The sequence below is a fragment of the Odocoileus virginianus genome, chromosome 32 (assembly GCF_023699985.2).
Source record: "Odocoileus virginianus isolate 20LAN1187 ecotype Illinois chromosome 32, Ovbor_1.2, whole genome shotgun sequence".
NCBI classification, from domain to species: domain Eukaryota; kingdom Metazoa; phylum Chordata; class Mammalia; order Artiodactyla; family Cervidae; genus Odocoileus; species Odocoileus virginianus.
The window spans coordinates 23,964,392-23,989,269 of record NC_069705.1 but is presented as its reverse complement, the minus strand read 5'-3'; the positions used below and the strand labels follow the sequence as shown (position 1 = coordinate 23,989,269).

The 24,878-nt window shown below is 35.8% G+C and overlaps 2 protein-coding genes across 2 annotated transcripts in view; one reads left to right on the top strand and one right to left on the bottom strand.

Annotated features, from left to right (window-relative positions):
* Positions 1 to 55: 55 nt before the first annotated feature.
* CNOT7 (CCR4-NOT transcription complex subunit 7) lies at positions 56 to 15,880 on the top strand. The gene is made up of 7 exons (XM_020883368.2): positions 56 to 144; positions 1,580 to 1,789; positions 3,640 to 3,833; positions 7,435 to 7,596; positions 9,114 to 9,258; positions 11,568 to 11,678; positions 13,446 to 15,880. The coding sequence occupies exons 2-7, from the start codon at positions 1,673 to 1,675 to the stop codon at positions 13,572 to 13,574; spliced, it is 858 nt and encodes a 285-aa protein (XP_020739027.1). The 5' UTR covers positions 56 to 144; positions 1,580 to 1,672; the 3' UTR covers positions 13,575 to 15,880.
* Positions 15,881 to 19,373: 3,493 nt separating this feature from the next.
* Positions 19,374 to 24,878, bottom strand: part of ZDHHC2 (zinc finger DHHC-type palmitoyltransferase 2) — a 65,361-nt gene continuing 59,856 nt past the window's right edge. The window contains exon 13 of the mRNA XM_070459977.1: positions 19,374 to 21,855. The gene's annotated coding sequence lies outside the window, so the exon portion shown is untranslated. The remainder of the gene's footprint in view (positions 21,856 to 24,878) is intronic.

The window sequence follows — 24,878 nt, the reverse complement described above, 5'->3', positions numbered from 1 at the left end:
GGCTCCCCTTTACCCCTTGCCGGGCGAGCGGTGTCTATGGGGCACCCGCCGCCGCACCCGCCGCTACCGCCACCGCCGCCGCCGCCGCTGGGTGCTGTCTCTATGGCGAAGAGGAGGAGGAGGAGCGCGAGCTCAGCGACACAAGTAGATCTCGCGTCTACCTCAGACTTGGCGGGGGAAGGGCGGGTTGGGGAAGTAGGAAGGGGGCGGGAACGATGAACCTGAGAGGGTGCGCGATGGCGCCAGCTGGAGCGCGGCGGGCGCAGGGACGGGCCTGCGGCGGGTGGCGGGGGGGAGGGTAATTAGGGCTAGGGGGTCTGTCGAGGGGGTGGCGCGGGGTGATGACGCGAAGGCTTTGTACCTGGGGCTTCAGTGGTGCGGGACGGAAATTGGGAGTGGAGGGCGGTGGCCTAGACCGTCAAGCTCTTCGCAGTCCTTCTCGCGGCGGGGCTTGGGAGTCAATCGGGCTCCAGTCAGTGGTTATCAGCAGCCTCCGCGCTGGCTCTCTGCCAGGGAAGAGAGTTATCTGTGACTTGAATGTGTCTGTACTGTCCTCGCGTTTCGTTGGGAACCCGATGTTCGGAGTTGGCTACCTCCAGTAACGAGAAGGCCTTTGGTGCCTTTTCGGGGTCTTCTGGAAGTGTAGTAGAGAGCGAGGTGGAGGAAAGCAATGTTCAACGATAGGGCCTTTCCAAATTGTGTGTGTGTGTGTGTCTGTGTGTGTGTAGCCGAGCAAAGAGAGTTATAAAGGGAGTAGCCTTTCGATCTTTGGTTTCTGTTCTTAGAGCACTCGAGGTTACATTTGTGACTGTAGAGTTATAAGGAGAGGTCACAACTCCCTTTTACACTTGTCCGTTACGGTTATTTCAAACTTGTGTGAAAAGCGAAAGAGGATCTGGAACCCGCTCAAGAACCAAAATGTTGGTCTGTACTGTTACCATGAAACCTGTGTTTATAAGGACCAGAAACGTGACATGTGTGTTTGGTAACCAGGGAAAATGCTCGGATTTTTAGGAAATTAGAAAGAGTTTGAAATGCAGAGACTCTATCGCTTCCCTTCTTTCAGACATTGAAACAGTTTCTGTGGCTGTTCTTTATTGCTCAGAAAGAACTTTTTAAAAGAAAAAAATTATTTACTTTTGGCCCCTCCCATCTGACCTAAATAAATTCTGGTTTATTTTGTCGTTAAATCAGACTTTGAATGTTCAATTAGGAATAAAAGCAAGTACTAATACTACCTTTGCCCTAGTAACATCTGATCTTGTCATGTGTATCAGTATGTCACTTTTCATGTTTTATTCAGAGAGTGAGTTGAATTCAGAGCAATTTTTAATTAATGGGAAGTTTTTAAAAATGATTAGTGTGTATGCAGAAAACACTTTTTACCTAACATTAGAACCAGGAGACCTGTGTTTTCCTTTTCCTCCTACTGATTAGCTGTGTGACTTTAGACAGAGTCACGTCCTAAACTTTGATTTTCTCATAAATCAAGGACTTCAAATAAATATCTCTTAAATTTATATAAACTCAATCATTGTGTGATTCAGATTCTTGGTATAACTGATTCTTATTTTGACAGGTACACAAATAAAGGATAAAGTATTTACGAAACAAATCTTCAATCAAGTATAACATTTTGATGCTTGGCAGCTAGACTCCTTGTGCCCTCACTATGCCAGCAGCAACTGTAGATCATAGCCAAAGAATTTGTGAAGTTTGGGCTTGCAACCTGGATGAAGAGATGAAGAAAATTCGTCAAGTTATCCGAAAATATAATTACGTTGCTATGGTATGCCTATGAGCAAAATCTTTAAAATGCCTTAATGAAAGAGGATTTTAAAACATTTTGAATTCAACCCTTCTGGTTGATTTTTTTTTTAGGTGTTTAATGAAAATAATTTTGTCAATGACTCCCAACTAAAGACCACCAAGAACGCACCAGTAATGTGACAAGTTGGGTTTCTTACTCATTGCATTGAGGGAAAAATGCATTCTTAGAACCATGGGGTTATTTGCATCTGCGAGTGTTAGAAAGGCCTTCTAGGAATTGGGGTCTGTGGCAGTGATTTTAGGAAGGGAGTGAAGAAGTGGAGTGTTGCTCTGAACTGTTGGGAAGCTGGGGTAACTCCATGATAGCATATCTTAATGAGTCTCAACTAGCATGAGAGAAGACTAGAGTGAGGCTAAAGCTGTAAAGAAGCAATACTCACTCATTATTTAAGATAGAAGGAGGTTTGATCATTTTGATGGTTTGGACAACATGTGTGGTTTTGCGTATGTTCAGTTATGATTACAGGCTGGCCTTGTGTGATGTTATGGTGTGAAATTGTTTATATTCAGCAGAAGACCCATTAGGACCTAGCTGTGAATGCCAGGTCTGCTCCTAGCAACACTAAGGCCTGATACTAATACCAGATGGAGCTCCTAGATGTCATTCTCAAACAAAAAAATTCAGATCTCCCAGTGAAGCATTGTTGATCTGTAGTTTTTTGTTTGTTTTTTAATTACCAGTAGAGTTCCGTGAACACACTGTGGTGTTAATCATTTCTACTTTTGCATATACTGTTCACTCTGCCTCGCCTGTCTACTCAATTAATTAATTTTTTTGCTTCTTGAGCACTGTCTGTTTTGACTTCTCTACTGTATTCTAGATTATTTATTAGCTTCGAGGAGAAAGAGCTTATCATCCTTTCTCCCCCCAACACTTAGCATAATACATAGCATCCAATAAGGTGGTTGTTGAGTTTGACTGAATTTAGAAAAGTTTCCATTTCGCTCCTTCTTTATAATAATTGAAATTTAGGTTTTGTTCTTAGTTTCTTAATTTGAATTTTACTACTAAAGTAAATTCTTAGCATATTTAATACAAATAAATATGCCTCTTTTGGGAGGGGCAGGTTGGTTGGTTAAAATATGAATATTTGAATGTACACAGATACACAGATAGGACATGTACACAGATAGGACATTAAATGTTCTATTTAATTAGATGTATTTTCTTATCCATAATTAGAATGAAGTTATTTTTTCCAGTAGAAATTCATAGTGATCATTTATTTCTCAAATGAAAGCAATGACAACTTTAGACATGTGATAGCATTCTACAGGAATGAGTGGTGGCATGCAGTCTTTAAGGGTGTGCTTTCTCTGGAGTATAGAGAGTACTGTTTTAGGCCAAGAAAGTAGGAGGGTTTTGGTATTTATCTAAATACTTCAGAAAAGAAATCAAAAACTATGGTACATTTTTTAGTCTTTTTAACCGTCTTCATTGGTTTTAATATTACAATACTGAGAGCATAGTTTCACATACTTGTTGAGAAACATGAATTTGTAATTTTTTTCTTCCTCCTTCCTCGGGAATAGAGTACTTAGTTGCATTTATTATGTGTACATTATACATGGTAATTTTTTACTGGTATGATATTTAAAGTAAGATGAAGTCATTAAGTTTGTGGTTTTATGGTTTTAAAAAGTAATACTCTTCCTAATTAAAAGGTACATTGTAATTAAACATGAATTGTGTAGAATATCACCCATAACAGGATTCTTCAATGTGTACTCAAAATTAATTATTCTAGGAATTTTTGGATTGTGGTTTTATCCATTTAGTAAGTAATGACCCTTAAAACTATTTTACAGGACACCGAGTTTCCAGGCGTGGTTGCAAGACCCATTGGAGAATTCAGGAGCAATGCTGACTATCAGTACCAATTGTTGCGGTGTAATGTAGACTTGTTAAAGATAATTCAGCTAGGACTGACATTTATGAATGAGCAAGGAGAATACCCACCAGGAACTTCAACTTGGCAGTTTAACTTTAAATTTAATTTGACGTAAGTAGGAAATAAATTTAACCCAAACTTGTTTTTTTTTAGTTTAATTTTAGAAATTAATTTCCATCAGGTACAACAAATGAAATTTGGTATTGCTACCCTGGAAATATTTAAAACCTAAAATTTCAAAAGTTTATGTTTCTTCTTTTTATTATGGGACAAAAAAATCAGGATAAAGAAGACTTAAATTCAGATACTTTGAGTTTTAGAGCTGTTACTTGAAAAGCATAGCTGCCACTATTTTGAAATTTGGAAAACTGGGTTTTGAAAATATTTCTTGATAGAAAAAAGATAACTTTACAACATTAATTTTGCTTTCAAACTTTGTGTGCAATTTGAAATATGTATGTCTTTGTTGTAAAAGTTAACCTTCTCATGAAGAGATTCTTATCATGGTCATAGTCCATTGTGTAAATAGGAGGCTCATCAGAGGTGATAATAAGATCATTCCTAGAAACTTGGGTGCGTTTTCCTTTCAAATCAGTTATTGGGTCAGCCCACCCGCAGAACCTTTTACAGGTTACATATGGGAGAAGTATTAGTATCCTTGAGCCTGGTGTTTCTTTTAGGAAACAATTTGGAATCTGAATTCTACCTCAAGTCCTGGGTCACAACCCAGTTTCTTTACTTATAGTACTTCTGTATCATGGGTGAGAGTAGTCTTGATAGCTTAGGGAAGTTTCCAGTGTGTTTGGGTGAGGGCAGATGGTTTACAAACTGACTGTAAGATGGGGAAATGCTGAATACATTTTGAGTATGTTAGTATACCGCAGTATCCTTCTGTTTGACAGTCTCTGCTTGTTTTATATGATCTTAACAGCCAATTTGCAAAATAGTAAATGAAGCTGTAGGACAATTAATGGTGTAGTGGTGGTGGTGGTCAATCCCTTCAGTCTTGTTCAACTCATTGTGACCCCATGGACTGTAGCTCACCAGGCTCCTCTATCCGTGAGAGTCTCTAGGCAAGAATACTGGAGTGGGTAGCCATTCACTTCTCCAGGGGTGTCTTCCTGATCCAGGGATCAAACCCAGGTTTCCTACATTGCAAGCGAATTCTTTATCATCTGAGCTACTAGAGAAGCCCCAATTGATGATAGTGCCATTTAAGGACCTCTGTTCTTTGTAGTGTGATACTTAACATATGTAAGATCTAAAGAAAAGCAGGGCTGATGAGCTGAGAGGATAATGTTGTCAGTGGTGTAATAGTATGGCTTCTAATTGCATTATGTTTAGCCTGACTCTGTTTTCACTCTGTTGGATTTATTTCATTTTTTTTTTTTTTTTTTTTGTTTTTTTTTTATTTTTGTCTGTTGGATTTAATAATATACTCTCCAGAACTTTGTCAAGGGTGAAAGTTACTTATCTCTATTCAGACTGATAATAATCTTCTATAATAATCTTCTATATAAGTCCTTTAATTCTGAAAATTCCCTTTTATCTTTTTCCCAAAAGGTAACCCTTTTTAAAATTGGTTCTCTACCATTTCATTTGCTCTATGTTACTTTTTTCCCAAGCTGGTCATCAGAACGTTGTTCTGTACTAAGGTATTGCTATGATCTCAGTACGTGAGTAGGAGGTGACCTATCAGGGTCTCAATTTTGGTAAAATAGACATTTTTCCTTTCTAGATACATCTTTGTTCTTATAACAACTGCTTTGTTACTGCATTTTCTGAAAGACATTTTTTTCCTCATACAGCAAAACTCATGCTGTAGTTTTTCTGCGTTTCATCCTAATGTTAATATCTTTAGAGATCTTTAAGGATGTAGTGAAAAATATTGAAGTGGAAAGGGTCAGTTGGAAAATAAAACCAGCTCTACCTAATGTGGAGAAAGAGCACTATGAATCTTGAATATTTTGAAGAAAGATGAAAGTTGACCTTTTTATTGAGTTCCTAGAATGAATATGTCAGCAACTGTTCTAGGTCCCAGGGACATAATGTTGAGGAAAGTTGGTCATGATCATTATAACTCTTCTGTCTGCTTTCTGTTGCTGAAATCCGAGAATTAGAACTGTTAGGTACTGATCAATGTTTGGGAATTTGCTCTAAAGTGAATTTGGACTTGATATATACATGAAAATTAAAGTAGAATATGATATTTGATCATGAAACACCAGAGTTACTCATCCAGGTCTCTCTCCTGGAGATGGTGATCCAGTATGTCCAGGTGTGGCACTTGTGAATCCATATTGTTGACAAGTTCTCTGAGTGATTATTGTCATTGGGCAAGTTTTGGGAAATACTGATTTAAATAGTGCAGTACTCCCTGGTAATATAACGTTGAACAAAACAGACAAAAATCATTGCCCTCTTCAAGCTTAAATTGTGATTAAGAGAGAGATCATAGAAGTAAAGTGAGCATATGGCCCAGAATAATGTGAGCCTGGAGAAGAAGTCTCATGCCTTTGATTGGTTATAGTTGCTAGAGCATGTCTTTTAGCATCTGGGCATGACGAGTGAGATTCTACTTGTTTAAGGTACGTGTTTTAGTATAAGAAGGACAGTAATATCTGTTGTGTAATTGAAAAAACTTGTATTGGGTTTATTCAGATATCCTTTTAAAAGAGTGTTCTGGCATAATTTTCCAGGGAATTTTGACTTACAATTAATTGTTGCAGTTCCTGTTTTTAAATATTTCATTTGCTAGTTTTGTTACTTTTCAAAGGCAATATTCCTTTTGGCTTAGTTTCATTAAAGCTTTTATAGGATTTTCTTTTGCTAAGTGGTAGAAATTGGTATTCTCAAAATTTTCAAAGTAAATAGAAACATCCAGTGGGCACTGCATGAAATACTTTTCATTCTCAGAAACGTACCTTCATTTTGATCACTTTTTTGATTTAGTATCGTATTTTGGATACCTGTGTGCTTGTGGTTAGATATTAAAGATGGTTTTCATTCTGGCTTAAGTAAAATCTTGAAAGATTGGTTTATATTTAGATTTCCTGGCTTGATATTTGAGAGGTAATCTTCTAGGAGTAAGCTGTTAGAAGAAGAAATTAATGCTGCTCCAGCAGTCTTTAATTTTAAACAGCTTACTGCTGGTCGGAACCGTTTGAGAGGCTCATGGGCAGTGAGAGGAAGCAGGTCCTCCTCCTCTAAGGTGCAGTGTGGCTTAATGCAGGCCCAGCAGACTTTCCCCTCAGCCTCTTTCCCTTCTCTCCGCTGAGAGCCTGGGAGACAGACTCAGGCTCCACCCCTGTGGCTGCAGCTCTGCTTGGCAGCATTAAAATGGCTGCGGGGCTGAAGGCCTGGATAAGCCATGTCTGTTACTCTGTGGTGGTAGCTGTGGTGAGTAGAAGACCCTTTTTTTTTTTTGAACCCAGTTAAATTTACTTAATTTTTGAAAGGCTAATGAATGAGATGGATAGTAAAGATTAAAATCTCACCATTGGACTGTTTCAAATGATAATTTGCTGTATGAACATTCTTCTAAAATTAAGTTGACCTTTGTATTTACCTTCCATATATATGAAATGTTGGAACAAATGGACTCGGGCCCATTTTCTTTGATATTTCTGGTACTGTAGTTGTAGATATCAGTGGGAGAAACACAGTTTGAAATACGGCACTTTCAATGTTGTCTCTCTTTTTCTTCTACCAGGGAGGACATGTATGCCCAAGACTCTATAGAGCTGCTCACAACATCTGGTATCCAGTTTAAAAAACATGAGGAGGAAGGAATTGAGACCCAGTACTTTGCAGAACTTCTTATGACATCAGGAGTAGTCCTCTGTGAAGGGGTCAAATGGTTATCATTTCATAGGTAAAAGATTGCATTGCACGTGGTATTTGTGTTACCATTTTCCAGCTGCTTCATATTGACTTGGGTCGTGGTGTCAGCATTTCAGGGTTAGTTCTGCAGAGAATTGGCTGCAGTATAGCTCAACAGGCTAATGTTGGTCTCCTTAAAGGTTCATTTAGTGCTGTGGGATCCATTTCAGACTAAGACAGACAGTCTTGCATAGTGGAAAGGGTGTAGGCTGCAAAAACAGACCTTGGTTTAAGTCCAGCAATGCCATTTGGAATCTGTGTTATTACACAGGTTTACTTATTTAATAAATAGAGTTAACATTTCTAAGCCTTAGAATGAAAACATTTATTCATCAAAAAAATAGTTGTTATCTACCATATGTTAAGCACTTTGATAAGATTCTAGGAATTAAGTTACAAAATAGGCTACAATCTCTGATTTTATTGTTTATATCTTGATATTCCTTATGGTTTTCAATGTTACAGCTTTTCCCCCCCTCTTTTTGAAGTAAGAAGTAAAACTCTAAACACTAAATAGAAATTTTATATGTACTCTCACTTTCAAAGGTATGTTAAATAGCCTTTCTCATCAAATATTTAAGTCCCAACTATGTGTCATAAAGAAAAAAAAAATCAAGATGTGACACCTGCCCTTTAAAGTGGAAAAAACAGTACATGTGCTTTAAATGGTGGTACAGAAAACAGCTTGTCTGAGAAATCTGTGGGAGCGGGGCTCTTGAGGGAAGGCATCCTGCGAGAGGTCTTAAGGAAGAATTGACAGGGAAGAGAAGGGGTGTGATTGTGGGGTGGAACGCAGGGAGGTATAAAGCTGTGAAAAGGCCAGACGACAGGGACAGGATCTTGATGAGTATGTGGAGTTGGCTTTTTGCTCTCTAGATCGTAGTTCTCAGCCTTTATTTGCTTCACTTCTTTCATGTACAACATTCCCACTAGTATCTCTGGGGGATTGAGATAGGAACAAAATTTTGAGGGAAGAGAGTATTTCTTTATAAAATTACTTAAGTGAAAATACTTTGGTAGGGAATTACTCTTTGGGTTTTTGAAATGTATGACTGCATTATATAAATGATGGAAAGATATGCATTATTTTTGTCTTCTGATTGCCAGTTTTTCTGCTATCTTTGACATTTTTGCCAAGTGTCCTTTCATCTTTATTTTTTGAGACATCTGCTGTGGACATTTTGATTTTAGAAATTTCTCTATTGAAGGATCTGCTAAATAGTAGTTTAGTGACTACAGCTGTAGGATAGTTGTAGAGATTTATATATTGATATTCCTGATTGATGATATGGCAGGTTCTTATCACTGTCTGTAAATGATGGCATTTCCTCATTATAACTGTAAATGTGTTTATTTTCTCTGTTCTTCTGTGCATTTTTTCTGGTTCATTTCTTTTTTCCTCTCCCATTTATGGTGTGACTCACTTAAAAGTTGTATTGAAAAAAAAAAAAAACTTTTTTCATTTCTTTGGTTTTTATGGTCCTTCTTCTGTATTTAACCTTTTCATAGTGGTTATGACTTTGGCTACTTAATCAAAATCCTGACCAACTCTAACTTGCCTGAAGAAGAACTTGACTTCTTTGAGATCCTTCGATTGTTTTTTCCTGTCATTTATGATGTGAAGTACCTCATGAAGAGCTGCAAAAATCTCAAAGTAAGTCTTTAAATGGTTTTAATTTGTAATCAACATGCTATGCAGAGTGGGTAACTGACTTAAAAGATGCTGGGTTGGATGTTGATTTAAACCTTATTTTTAAGTTTTATATTAAATGCACATTATCTGATTATACATTGTCATCTGATTCCTTTTTTGCATAAAAATAGTTTATAAGAAATCCTTATTCAAAGCTTCATTATATATTTGCAGAATAAGCTTTAGCAAGATTCAAACCAAAGATCATATTCTTAGCATTCTTTTGCCACGTTGAACATGAACTAGCACAGAATCTGAGACTCTGACACAGAAATGAAAGTTCTCCCTCTCTCCCAACACATAATCTTTCCATGTAAGGGGAAGTCTCGGGACCAGCAGTGTGCAGCTAGTCAGTCATGTAGCAAAAAGAGTTTCCCCTTCAGCTTATCTTGGTGAGAGGTTATATTCTCAGGTCTAGTCATAGGGTCATGTTCCTATAAAGGGATTTTTTTTTCGTTTTTCTTTTTCCTTCTCACTACCAGCCCATGGCCATCATCTTGTTGGTAATAAGTGCTGGTAATTGGGTAGATCCTATCTAAACAGCAGCTTACATTCTGATGCTTATTACCATGTGTGTAATGATTTGTTACTTCTGAGCATTAATTCTCTCAAAAAGAAGGTGTCTTTATCAGGAAAACTGCTCTTAGTTTTAGAGTGAATTCACTGATAGGGGTACAGACTCCGAAAGAATATAGTGGTTTGATTTTTTCAGGTGTGTTTGTGCTTAAGCTGTAACTCTAGAAAAATATTTACATAAAGTTGTTGCTTCATGGAATCTTTATCAAGGCTGATCAAGTTTTCTCTTCCCTTGCTTTTTAGAAGCGCAAGGAGTCATACTTTTAGGAGATGGTGAAAACTTAAAGAGTTTTACTTTTATGTGGGAAGAAATAATTTAGGAATTGACTAAGGAAGCTTTGCTTTTGACAGATGAAATGAAAATCCTAAGAGAAACAGTCTTTGGGCCAAAGTTTGCTTACCTCATTACAGGATATAGCATACAACTGGGAAGTTTTTAAGAAATACTGCTTCATATTTGTAGCACCAAAGAAAAGCAGAATTCTGTGCAATTTGAATAGACGTCTACTGTGACTCAGGTGAACTTACAGTAGGCTGTCCTCATGTCTCTAGACAGGATATCCACTGAAAGTATTGCATGCTGAGAATCCAAGGCCTAAATATTTTTATCTGGCTGTGAAAATACTCTTTTTAAATTTGACATGTCTGAATAGTGACAGTTTGAGCGAACAGAGAACCAAATTATTATTCATTGTGTGTATGCTGTTGAAAATTTTCTTAGCATATTAGACATTCTGAATATGCCCTGAATAACTGTCAGTGTTAAAATTTAGGTTGATGACAAAGGTACTTTCTGACGTATAGTCAACCATACTGAATGACGACTCTGTTGCTCTCCTGAGCAGCTGCTAATGATACCTAATCCTTGTGCTGTTTTTAGCCCTGAAGCAACTGCTGTGCAAAGCACTGTTTCAAGCTGTGATGTAGAAAAGGGCTAGTTTGCTGGTAGAGCCCTAACAGATTAGAGAGAAATATCTTTGTGTGCATTTTGTCATTGGTCCTGATGTTTGTTTCTTTGCTTTCTCTTCTCCCATTTTCCCCTCTTTATTCTCTTTCCCTCTTTCTTTCTCTCTTTTATTCTTTCCCTTCCTTTCTTTCAATCTCATTATCTTTCCTTTCTAATCCTAGCAGTATTTACATAGGTCGGTGTTTAGCAGACCCTTCTAAAGGGTTATATTCTCATAACAACATATTCTTTTTCTTTTTAACTAACAAAAACTATAGTCAAGGATTGATTAGTCATAACAGCTTTGTTTTGTGCAAATTATTTAGATGAAACTTTTTAGATGAAGCTTAAGAAAATTTATAATAAAGTACCTGCATACAGTCCATTTTATAAGAATTGATGGATGGAGAGATGGCCTGTGAGTGTACTCGGTAAACGTTAGCCCATGTTACCTTGTATATGATCTGCTGCCCCCATGTCTTGAGGGAAATTACTTGCCATCACATGCCTTAAAGTGTATGATGAAGATAAATTTTCCCAATTAGGATCTCATTTTCTATTGAATTCTAAACATCTCCCACAATTCAACAAATGCATCATGATTCACATTCTCTTATTTTCTGCTGATCTTCATAAGGTCTATCTTTCCTGAAACTCATTGCTGTTTTGATCATTGTGCATGTTATGTATTTTTGAATCCAGATGTTGCAATGTTTTTCTTTTGACAAGCAATTTTTCTTTCTTTTAGGGTGGTTTACAGGAAGTTGCTGAACAGTTAGAGCTGGAACGGATAGGACCACAGCATCAGGCAGGATCTGACTCATTGCTCACAGGAATGGCCTTTTTCAAAATGAGAGAAGTATGAAGACATCAGTGCCTTTTTCTCAGTTGGTTGTTAGGTTGAGAACATTATAATGGCAAAAGTTTGGGGGGCAATAAGTACATATTAAGTGATCTTCACTAATTATATCTATAATTACAGTTGCCATATAAGTCATATCCACCACACTTGAATGAAAGTAATCAAAAATGAGTCATCTTGAAATGCAGTTCATAAGGAAAAGAAGAAAATAAATTCTTAGTAGAATACGAAACTTAAACTACCTTAGAAATCATGTAGGTCCAACCATATTATTTCTTAGATGAGGAAGCCGAGGCTAGAGGCCAGTATCTTCTATCCAAGGTCATACACATTAATAGGGGAACTCCAGAGTACTTCCTGTTAATCACATAAGTGTTGCTTCTGTCAAGGAATCCATATAATTAAGTTTTCCCTGGCATTGTCTTTTCTTAGGTATTAAATTCTTGCCGTACTTCAGTACTTTGAGGATTTACAGAGTAGGACTCATGCTGTTTAGTAGATTCTCACAAAGAGGTTTTGCATTCTAAAGAGGTTAAATAAATCTGAAATAGTAAAGTCAAAAATCATGTTGGGCAGACATTCCGAGGCAAAAGGCAGAGATAAGTTCTTGAAGTATAAAGAAGTCAGTTACAGAGAAAAATGAAATTTAATGAGTCCAAGTCTACTCTTAGGTTAAGTGACGGGCATAGGTGTACTTAATAGATAAATGGGAAGAATAGAAAACCCGTTGTGCGAAAAGAAAGCAGTGGACAGTTTTGCTTACAAAAATTTTTCCTTTTTGCAAAATACTGTAGAATTCTTTAGAGAATATCCTCTTAGACATTAAAGAAATGACTGAGGATACTTCTGGGAATTTAGAACTTTTTGTAGAAATGTATTAATAATATGTGTAATAGGAAGCATATAGCTATTTTGCCAAGTGATATTGATTCAGAAGTGATTTGGACTGTATTCCTGACAAGTAAATATTTTGTTTTGTACATCTTCCTAGTGCTCCATTAGAGAATTAAGAGACAACCTTTTGTGTTCTCAGCTTTGCATTTAAAAATATGCCTTGATGGTTTGGTTAATGGTGGATTCTCTGCTATTAATTTGTTATCTTTATTTTCCTTGGCTTTATTAAGGATAATAACCTAATGTGAATGTTCAGGTTTTGCTGTCCAGACATGTTTGGGGTTTGTTTTTAGCCAAAAGTCTTGGCCTTTCACATAGACTTAAGGCTACTTACAAACCTTAGCCCCTTTCCCAACCCATTATTGGCTATTTTTATTCATTCTCATGATTAAGTATTATTAAATTAATGGACTAAAAATGCCTGCCATTTTTGCATAAGTGAAGTGAAGTGAAGTTGCTTAGTTGTGTCTGATTCTGTGCAACCCCATGGTCTGTAGCCCACCACTCTCCTCCATCCATGGGATTTTCCAGGCAAGAGTACTGGAGTAGGGTGCCATTTCCTTCTCCAGAGGATCTTCCGACCCATTATTACAAATTCTCATAAAATGGTCTGAGTGTTAATAGGAAAGGCATTGTGTTTATATAGTTTTTAGTAGTCTTTTTCTTTGATTTCTTTTGAACTCTGTACTTCTTAAGAACATCAGTCTTATATGTTTAATTTAAATGTGTGGCTTCAGAGGAGCACCATAGATAAGAGCTGTCATTATAGTTAGGGAACAGTTAGTACTTACATTGCTGAAATATAAATTACCAGTCGTACCTTTTGGTTAAAATTATCTTTTTTTTTTTTTTTCCAAAATTCCTTTTTAGATGTTCTTTGAAGATCATATTGATGATGCCAAATATTGTGGTCATTTGTATGGCCTTGGTTCTGGTTCATCCTATGTACAGAATGGCACAGGGAATGCATATGAAGAGGAAGCCAGCAAGCAGTCATGACATGAAATAGTTCTTTTATTTTTATTTTATTTGAGATACACACATGCTTGTATATAGGTTTTATCTCTGGTTGAATCCCTTGAACAGTAGACATTACTTTTTTTTTTCTTCATAGCTTATTTTTCTGCCTTTCAGCACTAAGTATGACCATTCCTATCTCAGATCTTAACAAACAGAAAAGTATTCAGGTTCAGTCCGGCCTTAAATACACTTGTTAGTAGGCATGTGTGAGTGGGGAAAGCTACATGGTATTGAATACTTTGATAAACTTCACCTACTTGAGCTTGTTTTTTTTTCCCCGTTCCTAAATTAACTAGCACTGACTGTAATTTATTTCCCTGTTTCATGTCTCCCTTTCATTCTGCAGGAGTTTTAGCTATTTGAGATTGTGGACCATCAATTTTGCACTTTAGAGAGTGATTCTGACTCAAATCCTCTGTTTTATCAGCAGTTTTGGTTTTCCTTGCTCTTAGCTGGAAAAATGACCATCTGCCAACTTTTCCCATATTACTTGTTTTTGACCCATGGAATATAGCACATGTATTGTGCAAATGGTTGAATCAGCAGGACTACAAAAAAGAAAAGACAAAAAACTACTGAGGAGCTTAGTAACTGCTGTTTCTGTGCGTAGTAATTAATCTTCCAAGCACATCTAGTGTCTGTCAGTTTCTAATTGGCATGTGTGTAGGCTGCTCTGTGACTGAAGTGTTTTTCAAACCAGCTTTACACCCTTCAGGAAAAATCCTTTTTGATTGGACATTTAATGTCTGCCGGGAAACTGGTACCCAAGATGTTGAAGCTGCAGTTATTTTATGGTAGCACACTTCCCTTATCTGCTTCTTTTTATTCCATCTCTGTTTACCCTTATTTTAAAAAATTTTATAGCCATATTTACGATGCTCTTGATTTGTTGATTCCACAAATCAATTTCATTCAAATCCAAAGATTGCCAAGTCTTTAGGTATATTTTGTACCAAATTAAATTACAAAAAATTCGAGCTTTCATAGTTGCTACAAAGATAAAAAAATGGAGAAATTTGGTGTAAAACAACATAATACAAAATTATATATTTATTAGCTATATATAGTATAGCTAATAAAACTACCTGAGGAGTGTAATGCTTGTTTATTTTTTTGTGTATATCTTTGCAACCTATTTTATATATATTGACAAAAGAGACTGTGAAATATTTAGCCATGTGGAATATGTGACCAGACCAGAGCATGCGTAGGAAGGCATTTTGGTAATCATTAACTGCCCTGAAATGACGGACTACAAGTTATGATGTGTGTCATCTGCACTTCAATCAGTAATATTAGCAAATCTCCAAATGTTAGCCACATTAGTTTGTTTCCCTTGTACATTCTTTACTCATGATACTTCAATGCTGTAACTGGGTGGTCCTTTTTAAACAAAACATTTGCGAAACAGAGGGATTATTTGTTTTTAAAGCTTTTGTAAATAAAGGCTTCAGAAATGTTTTCTTATATATGTTGGTGACTGGTAATTTTGTTTTAGAAATATTTGGGGGGATATTGTGGGTTTTTGTTTTTAAATTTGGGCAACTGAACAGAACTCAGTAATTTCATTGTGGAAGTATGGGGAAAACCACCACAATGTTGTAATGTAATTAGCCTCATTTACTACATGATTTTTAATGTCTTAATTGAAAAAAATCAACCTGAGCCTTCTACATGACAACAGTGTTTGGTTATTTTTTTTATTCATACCTCTACCAAATGTTAAGACTTGACTTCTGAATCCCCCTTCCAGGGATGCATTTATTCTGAAAGACAAAAGTAAATGCATTTGATCTAACTCACTGTGGCTTCCTTTTAAAGTAAATACAGAAGGTATCTAATTCATTTCTTTTTCTTTTGATCTTCACTTCCTTAAAAAAATAATTAGAAAGATTGCCTTTTGAATAGCCACGTAGTTTGTTGAATTTCATAGTTTGTATCAGTTTTGGTTTCAAGAATTAATATATTTTATAACTTCTAAAAGAAGAACAATATAACCCTCACTAAATATAGCTGTTGGATCAAAGATACTTGCTTGATCATTTTCTAATGTTCCTAAGCCATTAATTCTGGACTCACCATATCCTGTTAAATCTACCAGAGCAAGTCAGCAAATTACGGCCCATCAACCAAAACCAGCCTGCTGCCTGTTTTTGTCTGGCCAGTGACATGAGAATGGATTTTATCATTTTTAACAGTTGGGGGATAAAAGAATATTTCTTGATGTGTGAAAATTATATGAAATCCAACGTTTAGTGTCCATAAATAAAGGTTATTGGATTGTATCCACATTCATCATTTATGCGCTGTCTATGGCCATCTTTCCACTTCAGAGGGAAGGTTGAGTGGCTGCTACAGAAACTACGTAGGGCATTCTTAACATTTCACATCTTCGCCTGGTGTGCTACAAACCCGTGATAGAGATGATGACCCGACAGCAATTGTTACGCCATGTGAATCTCTGTACCACACATTTTATTATTTTTTTTGTTACCAATTCATACCCACTGTGTCAAAACAAGAAAAGTGCACTTTGAATGGTGTGCTTTTAAGGCACATTGGAGTGTGGATTATATTATCAGATTACAGTCAACTGTGACACTAACTGCTTAAAAAAAAAAATACAGCATATGTTGACATAACCAGACTACACATTCATCACAATATTCCCAACTCATGGGAAAGCAACAGAAGTAGAATTGAAACTTAAAATGGCGTATCTTATAACAGCAGACTTTTCTTCACAAAAATAAAGCTGTAACCAAAGTCTGTTTACAAGTGACCCACTTGTTAGCTAAGCAAAGCCGTTTACTGATGGTGAGTTATAGATCATGTCTGAATGCAGTAGCCCAAAGAAATACATCCAGAGAAAAGACCAACAGCTTTCTGATGAGAAGTGACTTGAAGAGCGGGACACACTGGCAGCAGTTAACTGTGGCAAACAAGACATGATTTTGAGTGTTTTTCTTAATGAGTCAGATGTTATCAGTCCTGCCCAGCTGTTCTTCACTTTTGAGAAGTGTGCTGAGTTTCAAGTAACCAAAGAATTAGTTTCTATTAAGAGTCTGGAATAACTACAGGTAAGAATATTTCACACAAGTCGAGTGACCACTAAGTATAAACTGAAGTGGAATGGTATAACTGATGGTGGTAAAAGTATGCACGGAGCAGGAAAAAGTTTAGTTGATCAAATCGAAAAACTTGTGACAATGTAAGGTGTTTGGTGGGGACCCACTTCACTTGTGTCATACACCTCTTTTTTCTTCTAACAAGAGCAGTGTTTATTAATAGCTGGTGTCTTAAACCACTGCAAAGACCATGTAGCAAAAGCATAAACAAACCAAAAGACCATACCTGAAGTGTACATATGTATACAGACCGTCCTGGTGATTTTGGCTGTTCCAGGGCTTGCTCATATCCTCTTACTTGCCTAAGTAATATTTTCTAAAGAACTTTAAAACATGTTTGCATGTTACACTAAGATTAGTGTGTAACCAAGTTTGCATTTTAAAAATACTCAGCTTTCACACAAATGTTTGGTTAGGTCATTTAAGATACTTTTAATACTAGGCTTCAGGGGCTATACATACTGACAGAAAAAGACATGAAATCTAAATTCTGAAAATAATCTTAGTTTCAGCTGAATAAACAGAACTGAAGCTTTCTATGGTATATCAGTTCTTTTAATTCAACCTAAGCAGAACTCTATGGCATGTTTTCTTTCTTCTTAAATTGACTAAGCACCTTTACCTGCCAAACAAGAAGTATTAAGTTCAGGTCAGGCTTGAACTCCTTACACTTAAACCTTCCCTGGAAGATACAACACAAATCAGTTTTCATGAGCCATAATACTGTCCTTTTGTGAGCAATGAGGAACTGTTTTAGCATAAACCAGAGCTTAAAGTCACTTATCAAAAGGCCCCCTTTGGTTTAACTGGTACTCAGAAATAAGAAAAAAATTAACACATTCCTCTTCTCCCCCCAACTGTAAACTACAGACATACTGAATATTGGCTATGACAAGAATATCAAAGATCTATGTTTTGACATTTTCCCAAGTTTTGCTGTCAACTCTCCTGTGGTGAGAGGGTTACAAGTGATTTAAATTGTTTCTATTGGCATTGGCCAGACTTCCATTTGAACTTTTTGTTGGTAAAGAACAATCAAAGGGTGTCACAGAATGAGCTCTTAGTAACCTAGACTGCATTATGGACAGGAATCCTCTTTACTTACATCCCTTTTTCTTTTTCTTTTTGTGAAGATCCTATTTCAGAGCCTCCTGCTACACTGAAGATCAGGCTGGGAGCTACCTGTGTATGATCCACAGGAGTTCCTTTCAAACTTGAGTTCAAACTACTTGAACTCATCCCTTCAGTGCTGTCCACTTGATACAGATCAGGACACTAGTGTAAAAGAATAACATCCATTATGGCAAAGACAAGAGGAAAGTGCAGGGTTTGGACCATTAACAAAGTGTAACACAGTTGCCTGTGTTCTGTAGCAAAGTAAGATTTTTTTGGGTAGTAAGTTCTAAATCGAATGGAGGAAAAGACTGCTGGATTTTAAGATCAAGACTTTAACGTTGGAGTGTAATGCCTTTAATAAGTGACATGATCAAATTGCTAACGTTTTCATAAAAATTAGAATCTGTGAATTGTTACCAAGACAAAGTAAAAAAAAAATTCCAATGGCATCTCTGTAAGAGGAACACTTAAGCTATATAACGCAATCTGCTTCCACAAGTAAGAGAAAGTGCTTCTAAACTGGCCGTGCTCTGCTCAGGCGCTTCAGTTGTGTCTGACTCTGAAAACCCCACGGACTGTAGCCCACCCGGCTCCTCTGTCCACGGGACTCTCCAGGCAACAATACTGGAGTGGGTTGCCTTTTCCTTCTCCAGGGGATCTTCCCCACCCAGGGACCTGTCTCCTGCATTGGCAGGTGGGTTCTTTACCACTAGCGCCACCTGGGTTAAGTAGGTGGAAAAGGAATGCAGGCTATTAAAACATTTGGGGTTACTTAGAGCAGTTTTCCACAGAAGGATAGATGTGGAATATCTCTATCTCCACTAGAGATACATGTTACTAGTGAAAACCCATGAAATGTTACCACTTCAACTAAAATGTAAGCAGATCGGAATTTGTGGTCTGTGGAGACGGGTGGGATGGCCATACTGGAGGATGCCTTCATTTCGGTTTACTGTGTAAGTGGATTTGCGTATAACTCTTACAAGTTTGTTATATGTGGTTTTTTTTTTTTCTTAAATTCAGAATTTTACAAGTAAATATGTGACAGTAATTGTGTACCATAATATATACAGTGTAACTTCAGAGTTGGCCCAGCATGATTATGTGTATTATTTTAAAATAGGGAAAATTTGCTAGGTGATAACAGAAATGGAGTAACAGCTTTTTCACAGGGTTTCTTGAAGCATGCATCACATGATTTCTAGCTTAATTTTTTATGAACACGGGTTATAAGACCTTTGTGTATGATTTTCCTAGTGAAGACAGCTTTTGTCAAACATGCCGTATTTCCAACAGCTATCTCTTGAGTACAGTGTACTCGAATATCATAGTCTCTTTCTAATTGTCCTCAGACTCCTGTAACAACTAATGAGTAATCACCTCATCTTGTTATCCACCTCTTCTCAAAAGACCTATGTTATAACCAGGTTGTTGACATGAATTTTGCCTGCAAGTATCTCTGGTAGACAATTAGGAAAAGTGTATCTTTAAAACAATTTAGACTGTCAGTGCAAAGGCAATTTCATATAGACAGTTATCAAAGGTGATCAACCAGACTTTATTATGATATACAGGAGGGAATTCATAGATAAGCACTTACTTGAATGTCTCATCATTGTATTTAGATGCAGTTTTTCTTTACCTTTGAAAGAACAAACCTTTCACCACACAATGGCAAGTAGTTAATGTCTATGAAGCATTTGTACAATATTTTTAAATGAAAAAAATTCTTAAATGTTGATGCCTATATGATATAATCTCTAAAAACAGGAAAAATCAAAATTATCATTTAATGGACTCTCAGGACTTACATTTCAAGTGTCTTCAAATTTGAGCTAAGCAATTAAATTTTTTAAAGTGTTGAAAGTGTTTTTAAGGTACATTTTATAAATATATACAAAACGTAGGTTTATTTGATGCTCTGTTAACTCAGGTAAGATTTATACTACATATCTAATGAGATATGTCATCATCTCCAAAAATTATAACCCCATAGAATTAAAAACAAAACTAAACAAAAAACCCTTTAAAAATTAGTCACTGTATGAAACCAAAAAGGGAAACTTTACAACTTAATGAGAAAAGCTTTATTTTAAAAAATGTTTTCATATCTGATTCTAATGTGTATTGACTTATGTATTTCAATAATTAACATGAAAAAGCTAAAGCAGGGATTAAAAGTACTCTAGCAAGGTAAAGAATAAAAATACCACTTTCCCCCCTAGTATCTAGTTTGACAGGAGGGGATACCTAACAGAATCCTGTCTGTAAAAACAGCTCTAGTACTGTGCTTTGAAAAAAATCTGGCTGCATATAATTCTTAATACATTATATGATGCTCTTGCCCTTAAGACTTCTGGCACTTCAGGTAATGGAAAATGATGACCAAATGCTTTAAGATAAAAGTAAGAATGCATCATATCTTCTGAGTTTTCTTTAAGTAGATTGTCATCAAAATCTTTCACTTTAAAGAAAAATCTGAAAAAGACCAACATCCTATTGTTCAAAGAGCTGCACTCAAATGATTTATAAAATGGACTGAGCTGACATTGGTTCTTTCATAAAGTCACTGAATATAAAACTTCATACTTCTAGCAAGGATGAGTGAATTGCAAGGATATGTTACTCCATTATCTTCTTATCTTCCAGTCTACTTTGTGTTGAATTTGTCTAATTCAGATTTTGAAAAGTTAATACCACTGTCTCTTTGATTAAATACCAGTTCCTTAGCTGTGTAGTCTTAAAAGGTAATCTGCTTTAAATCCTCAAAATCAGTACCAAAAAATGTATACAGCGTAATCTAATTGCTAACATTTACAAAACTTGCACTTCACCAAATTAAAAAAGAATAAAATAAGACTTTTAAATAGTGCATACAAGGCACAAGAGTTTCTTAGTATATTTACTGAAGCCGAACATTTTGGCATCAACAAACACACCACTTTAGTTTCTCTTAAATTCAGTTTCCAAACAGCATACCATTTAGTTCATATTGAACTAAATTACCAAAAGTATATGATTTTTGCTTGATGATTTGCATAATTTAATCTTAATAGGTATTTATGTAGTTTAACTGTCATACTTCTGATGAGAGGACAAAGAAATAATAAAGATATCAATGGAGGATTAATCTATTGGCCCATCAGGAATTCTTAACAAAAGAATTCTTAACAAAAAATCATTATGTTTGCTATGTTCAATAGAAGAAATAACTAAAAAGAGACTTAAAATCCAAACCCCAAAAAGAGTATCATAAACCAATCTTCATAATTGTCATTACAGAGTATCACCCGTTTTCAGATAATTAAAAGAGATGAAAAATATATTGCTGATGTAATAGAAATGTATTAAATCTGACAGAGATTTTCTAGCCAGTTGAGTTCAAGCTTCAATGATCATACTTCTTTTCCAGCAGGCAAAAAAGGCTAGAATTAAAGTCTGGCAAGAAAAAAACAAAAAGGATGGTCATCTTCAACTTCAGGCCACTTGAAATTTGTAATGAATTCATAGTTTTTATAGTTCACGCAGTCTGAGGCTGGATTCTTATCGAAGGGAGTAAACAAGTCTCATCTGCTCCCTCCACACTCTCGTAGGTAACTAATAGGTCTTATGAATAAAGCTTATCATTATAATGCGATGTGACATCTTTTAAATCTCAGTATTTTAATAGTCTCAATTTTCTGAATCAGAAAACCAGAGGATCAATGGGCTTCTTATGTGATACATTGTGCTACCCAAATATCTGGGTGAAAACTGGCCCATGAATTTATTCCAGGTTTTTATGATAGGTATCTTTGTCCTTGATTCATAAACCATAACTACTTTTAATATTTAAGAAGAATTTGTGTTAGTTGAAATAATCTGTATACTGGAGTAAAAATGTGTTATGTTTTAAGCAAATGCTGAGAGAACTAGTCAATTCACGTTCTGCACACCCAGCCAAAGGGGATGGGAACAGCTCAATAGAGATGCCTTCCTGGGCGAAGCCTCTTCTATCCATCGACAGCATTCATTACCTTAGGAGGAAACAGAAAATGTCAAACTCTTGTGTTAGCTCTAAAAACACAAACAAAAAATTAACCAACTCATTCACTGTTTGTTGCAATAACATCTCTCATTCAAAACTAAATGTTTTCTATACTAGAAGGCTCATTAGATGTGTTCTTGAATATAGATAGACCTTTACATGAATTCTTCTTAACCTATGATATATACACAAGACCAGAGGACCCTGTTATAATGCAGGGAATGCAGATGCTGACTCAGTAAGTCTAGGGTAAGATCCACAACTCTGCATTTCTGTTAAGCTCCAGGTGCTGTCAATATTTCTGGCTTGGGGCCCCAATCTGAGCTACAGGGCTCTATGTTCTTAGTTTTGAGGCCAATAGGAGTTCAAGTGAGTTTTTAGAGGATTTAGGAAAATAATTTTGAAATTTCATGTGCATAGGAGCACAGCATTTTAAACTTCCTATTGTATAAGAGGGAAGAAAGTTGGGCAGGCTGTTTAATCTATACTTTAGCACTATTAGGGATTTAGGCACATTTTAACTATTTGGAAACTATGCTGAAACAAAGAAACATTTTACAAAAAGGCCATAGGTTATTTAATAATATAGTTCAAAAAGGAGAAGAGACTACAAAGATAACATTTAGTAATAAAGTCAAATATCAGATTATCATTCAGTATAAATATGTATTAAAAGAATTGCAAGTCTGAGGTGTAAAGCAGGAAAAACTTTAAAAAAACTATTTGGATAATCAGCTACCTTAGGAAAGTTCTTTTTTTTTTTTTTTTAAGACACATTTTACTGGCATTGGTTATGCCAAGAGAATGAAGAACATTACATCAAAAAATCATTTGTTTTCTTTTACATCAATATGGCTAATTGATACTGCAATTGGGTTTTGTGGCCATTACTGTTATATATCCAAATATAATAAAATCAAGTTTCTGTGAGATTTTAAATTTTAATGATGCTATTTTATCACCCAGTTACCAATTATTTAGAAACCACTATGTCTCTGGTTCTGCAAAGAGTTGAGAATAATGATGAACAAACCCAACACTGATCTTGTCAAAATACTTGGAAATCTACCTGATTTACACACAGAGAGACATTAAACATTTAACATAGTGACATTTAACATTACTATGTTAAAGCTCATAAAATATTTAACCAGATGACCTAACAATCAATGGTAATTATAGCTACTTCAACATACTGAAAAAAAGAATCCCATGAAACTTTGTCTGCTTTACAGAACTATGTTCTGTAAAATATTTTGTTTGTGGTATTAGTTAATGATTCATTGTATAATCATAGTTACATTTTAAGAATTATTTCCAGAAATTTCACTGTCCCTTTGCTAATTAACCCAACTAAGAATGTTAAAATTTCACTATCCTACATAGTTACAGGCTTCCCCATTGGTCAGTGGATAAAGAATCCACCTGCAATGCAGCAGACACAGGAGACAAGGGTTCGATCCCTGGGTTGGGAAGATGCCCTGGAGAAGGAAATGGCAACCCACTCCAGTATTCTTGCCTGGAAAATTTCATGGACAGAGGAGCCTGGTGGGCTACAGTCCACGGGATTGCAAACAGTCAGACATAACTGAGCCCATGACACTAACCACAGTTACAATCAATCAGATCTACAATACCATCATGCAGAATCATCCAAAACCAAAAACGCTGGCCAGCTGGCACACAGAATTGCATGGCTATTCATCAAAACCAAAACCAAACAAAGTAAAAAGCAGATACCTATGAAGTACTTTGACACAAATGACTTTGTTTAAGGTGCTACTCCTTTGCTAGGTCACAATTCTGTAAGTAGAGAGTTACCTTGATAATTTCAACGTTCAATTCTTCATATTTTTAAAAATTTGATTTATAAATGTGTTAATTTTTGTATAGTTAATTTTATAAATTAATTATAAAATTAATTTATAAATGTGTTGATTAATATAAATGTATTAAATTATAAATGTATTAATTATATAATACAAATATATTTGTATATACATATAATAATATAATGTATTAATTATATAAATATAATTAATATTTATAATGTATTAATCACAGCAAAGTGATTCAGTTATATGTGTATATATATATTCTTTTTCATATTTTCAACTATGGTTTATCAAGGATATTGAATACAGTTCTCTGTTCTATACAGCAGGATGTTGTTTATCCATCCTATATATAATAGTTTGCATCTGTTAATCCCAAACTCCCAGTCCTTCTCTACCCCATCTTGGCAACCACAAGTTCAGTTCTTCATACTATTTATTGCTTGCTTGCTTAGTCACTCAGTCATGTCTGACTCTTTGCAACCCTTTGGACTGTAGCCTGCCAGGATCCTCTGTTCATGGGATTCTCCAGACAAGAATACTGGAGTGGGTTGCCATTTCCTTCTCTAGGAGATCTCCCTGACCCAGGGATTGAACTCACATCTATGTCTCCTGCATTGCAGACAGATTCTTTACCCACTGAGCCACTGGGAAAGCCCATTGTTTATTGCAGCAGTACATATAGTTGTTTATTTTGTTAAGATATTTATGGCTTGGTTTGAAAGAGGACATTTTTGGAGCTTTTTATGAACTGCAGGCTCATAAATAGATTTTGCTTTAAGGAAACTGATTTGGTTTAAAAAAAATTATAAGTTAAAGAAAATGGAACACCAATTATTTTAAGGGTGACACATGCTCTGGGGTCCTACTATGACTAAAAATAAGGATGGGAGAGATCTGCACTAACAAGCTATAAATGTCTTATATTTTTAGACCCAGTGAGATCCAGCTAATGGGTGGTCATGGATAAGACCACTGGATGTCCTGAAGGAAAGGAAAAAACAAAAATAAAAAACTTCAAGATCCTGTAAAATGACAATTGTCATTTTATAGTTCAATAAAAATTGTCATTTTAAAGTTCAACATTTTAGGATCAATTCTTGCTATAAAAATGAATTCTGTTTATCAACTTAAATTTTATTAAGTTAACCAAATAACTAGCTAATATTGAAGCTAT

Excerpts from the sequence above, each read along its gene's own strand:
- CNOT7 (XM_020883368.2), top strand. The coding sequence starts at position 1,673 with ATGCCAGCAGCAACTGTAGATCATAGCCAAAGAATTTGTGAAGTTTGG. Across the intron at positions 1,790-3,639 it reads AATATAATTACGTTGCTATG|GACACCGAGTTTCCAGGCGT; the intron begins GTATGCCTATGA and ends ACTATTTTACAG. Across the intron at positions 3,834-7,434 it reads AACTTTAAATTTAATTTGAC|GGAGGACATGTATGCCCAAG; the intron begins GTAAGTAGGAAA and ends TTCTTCTACCAG.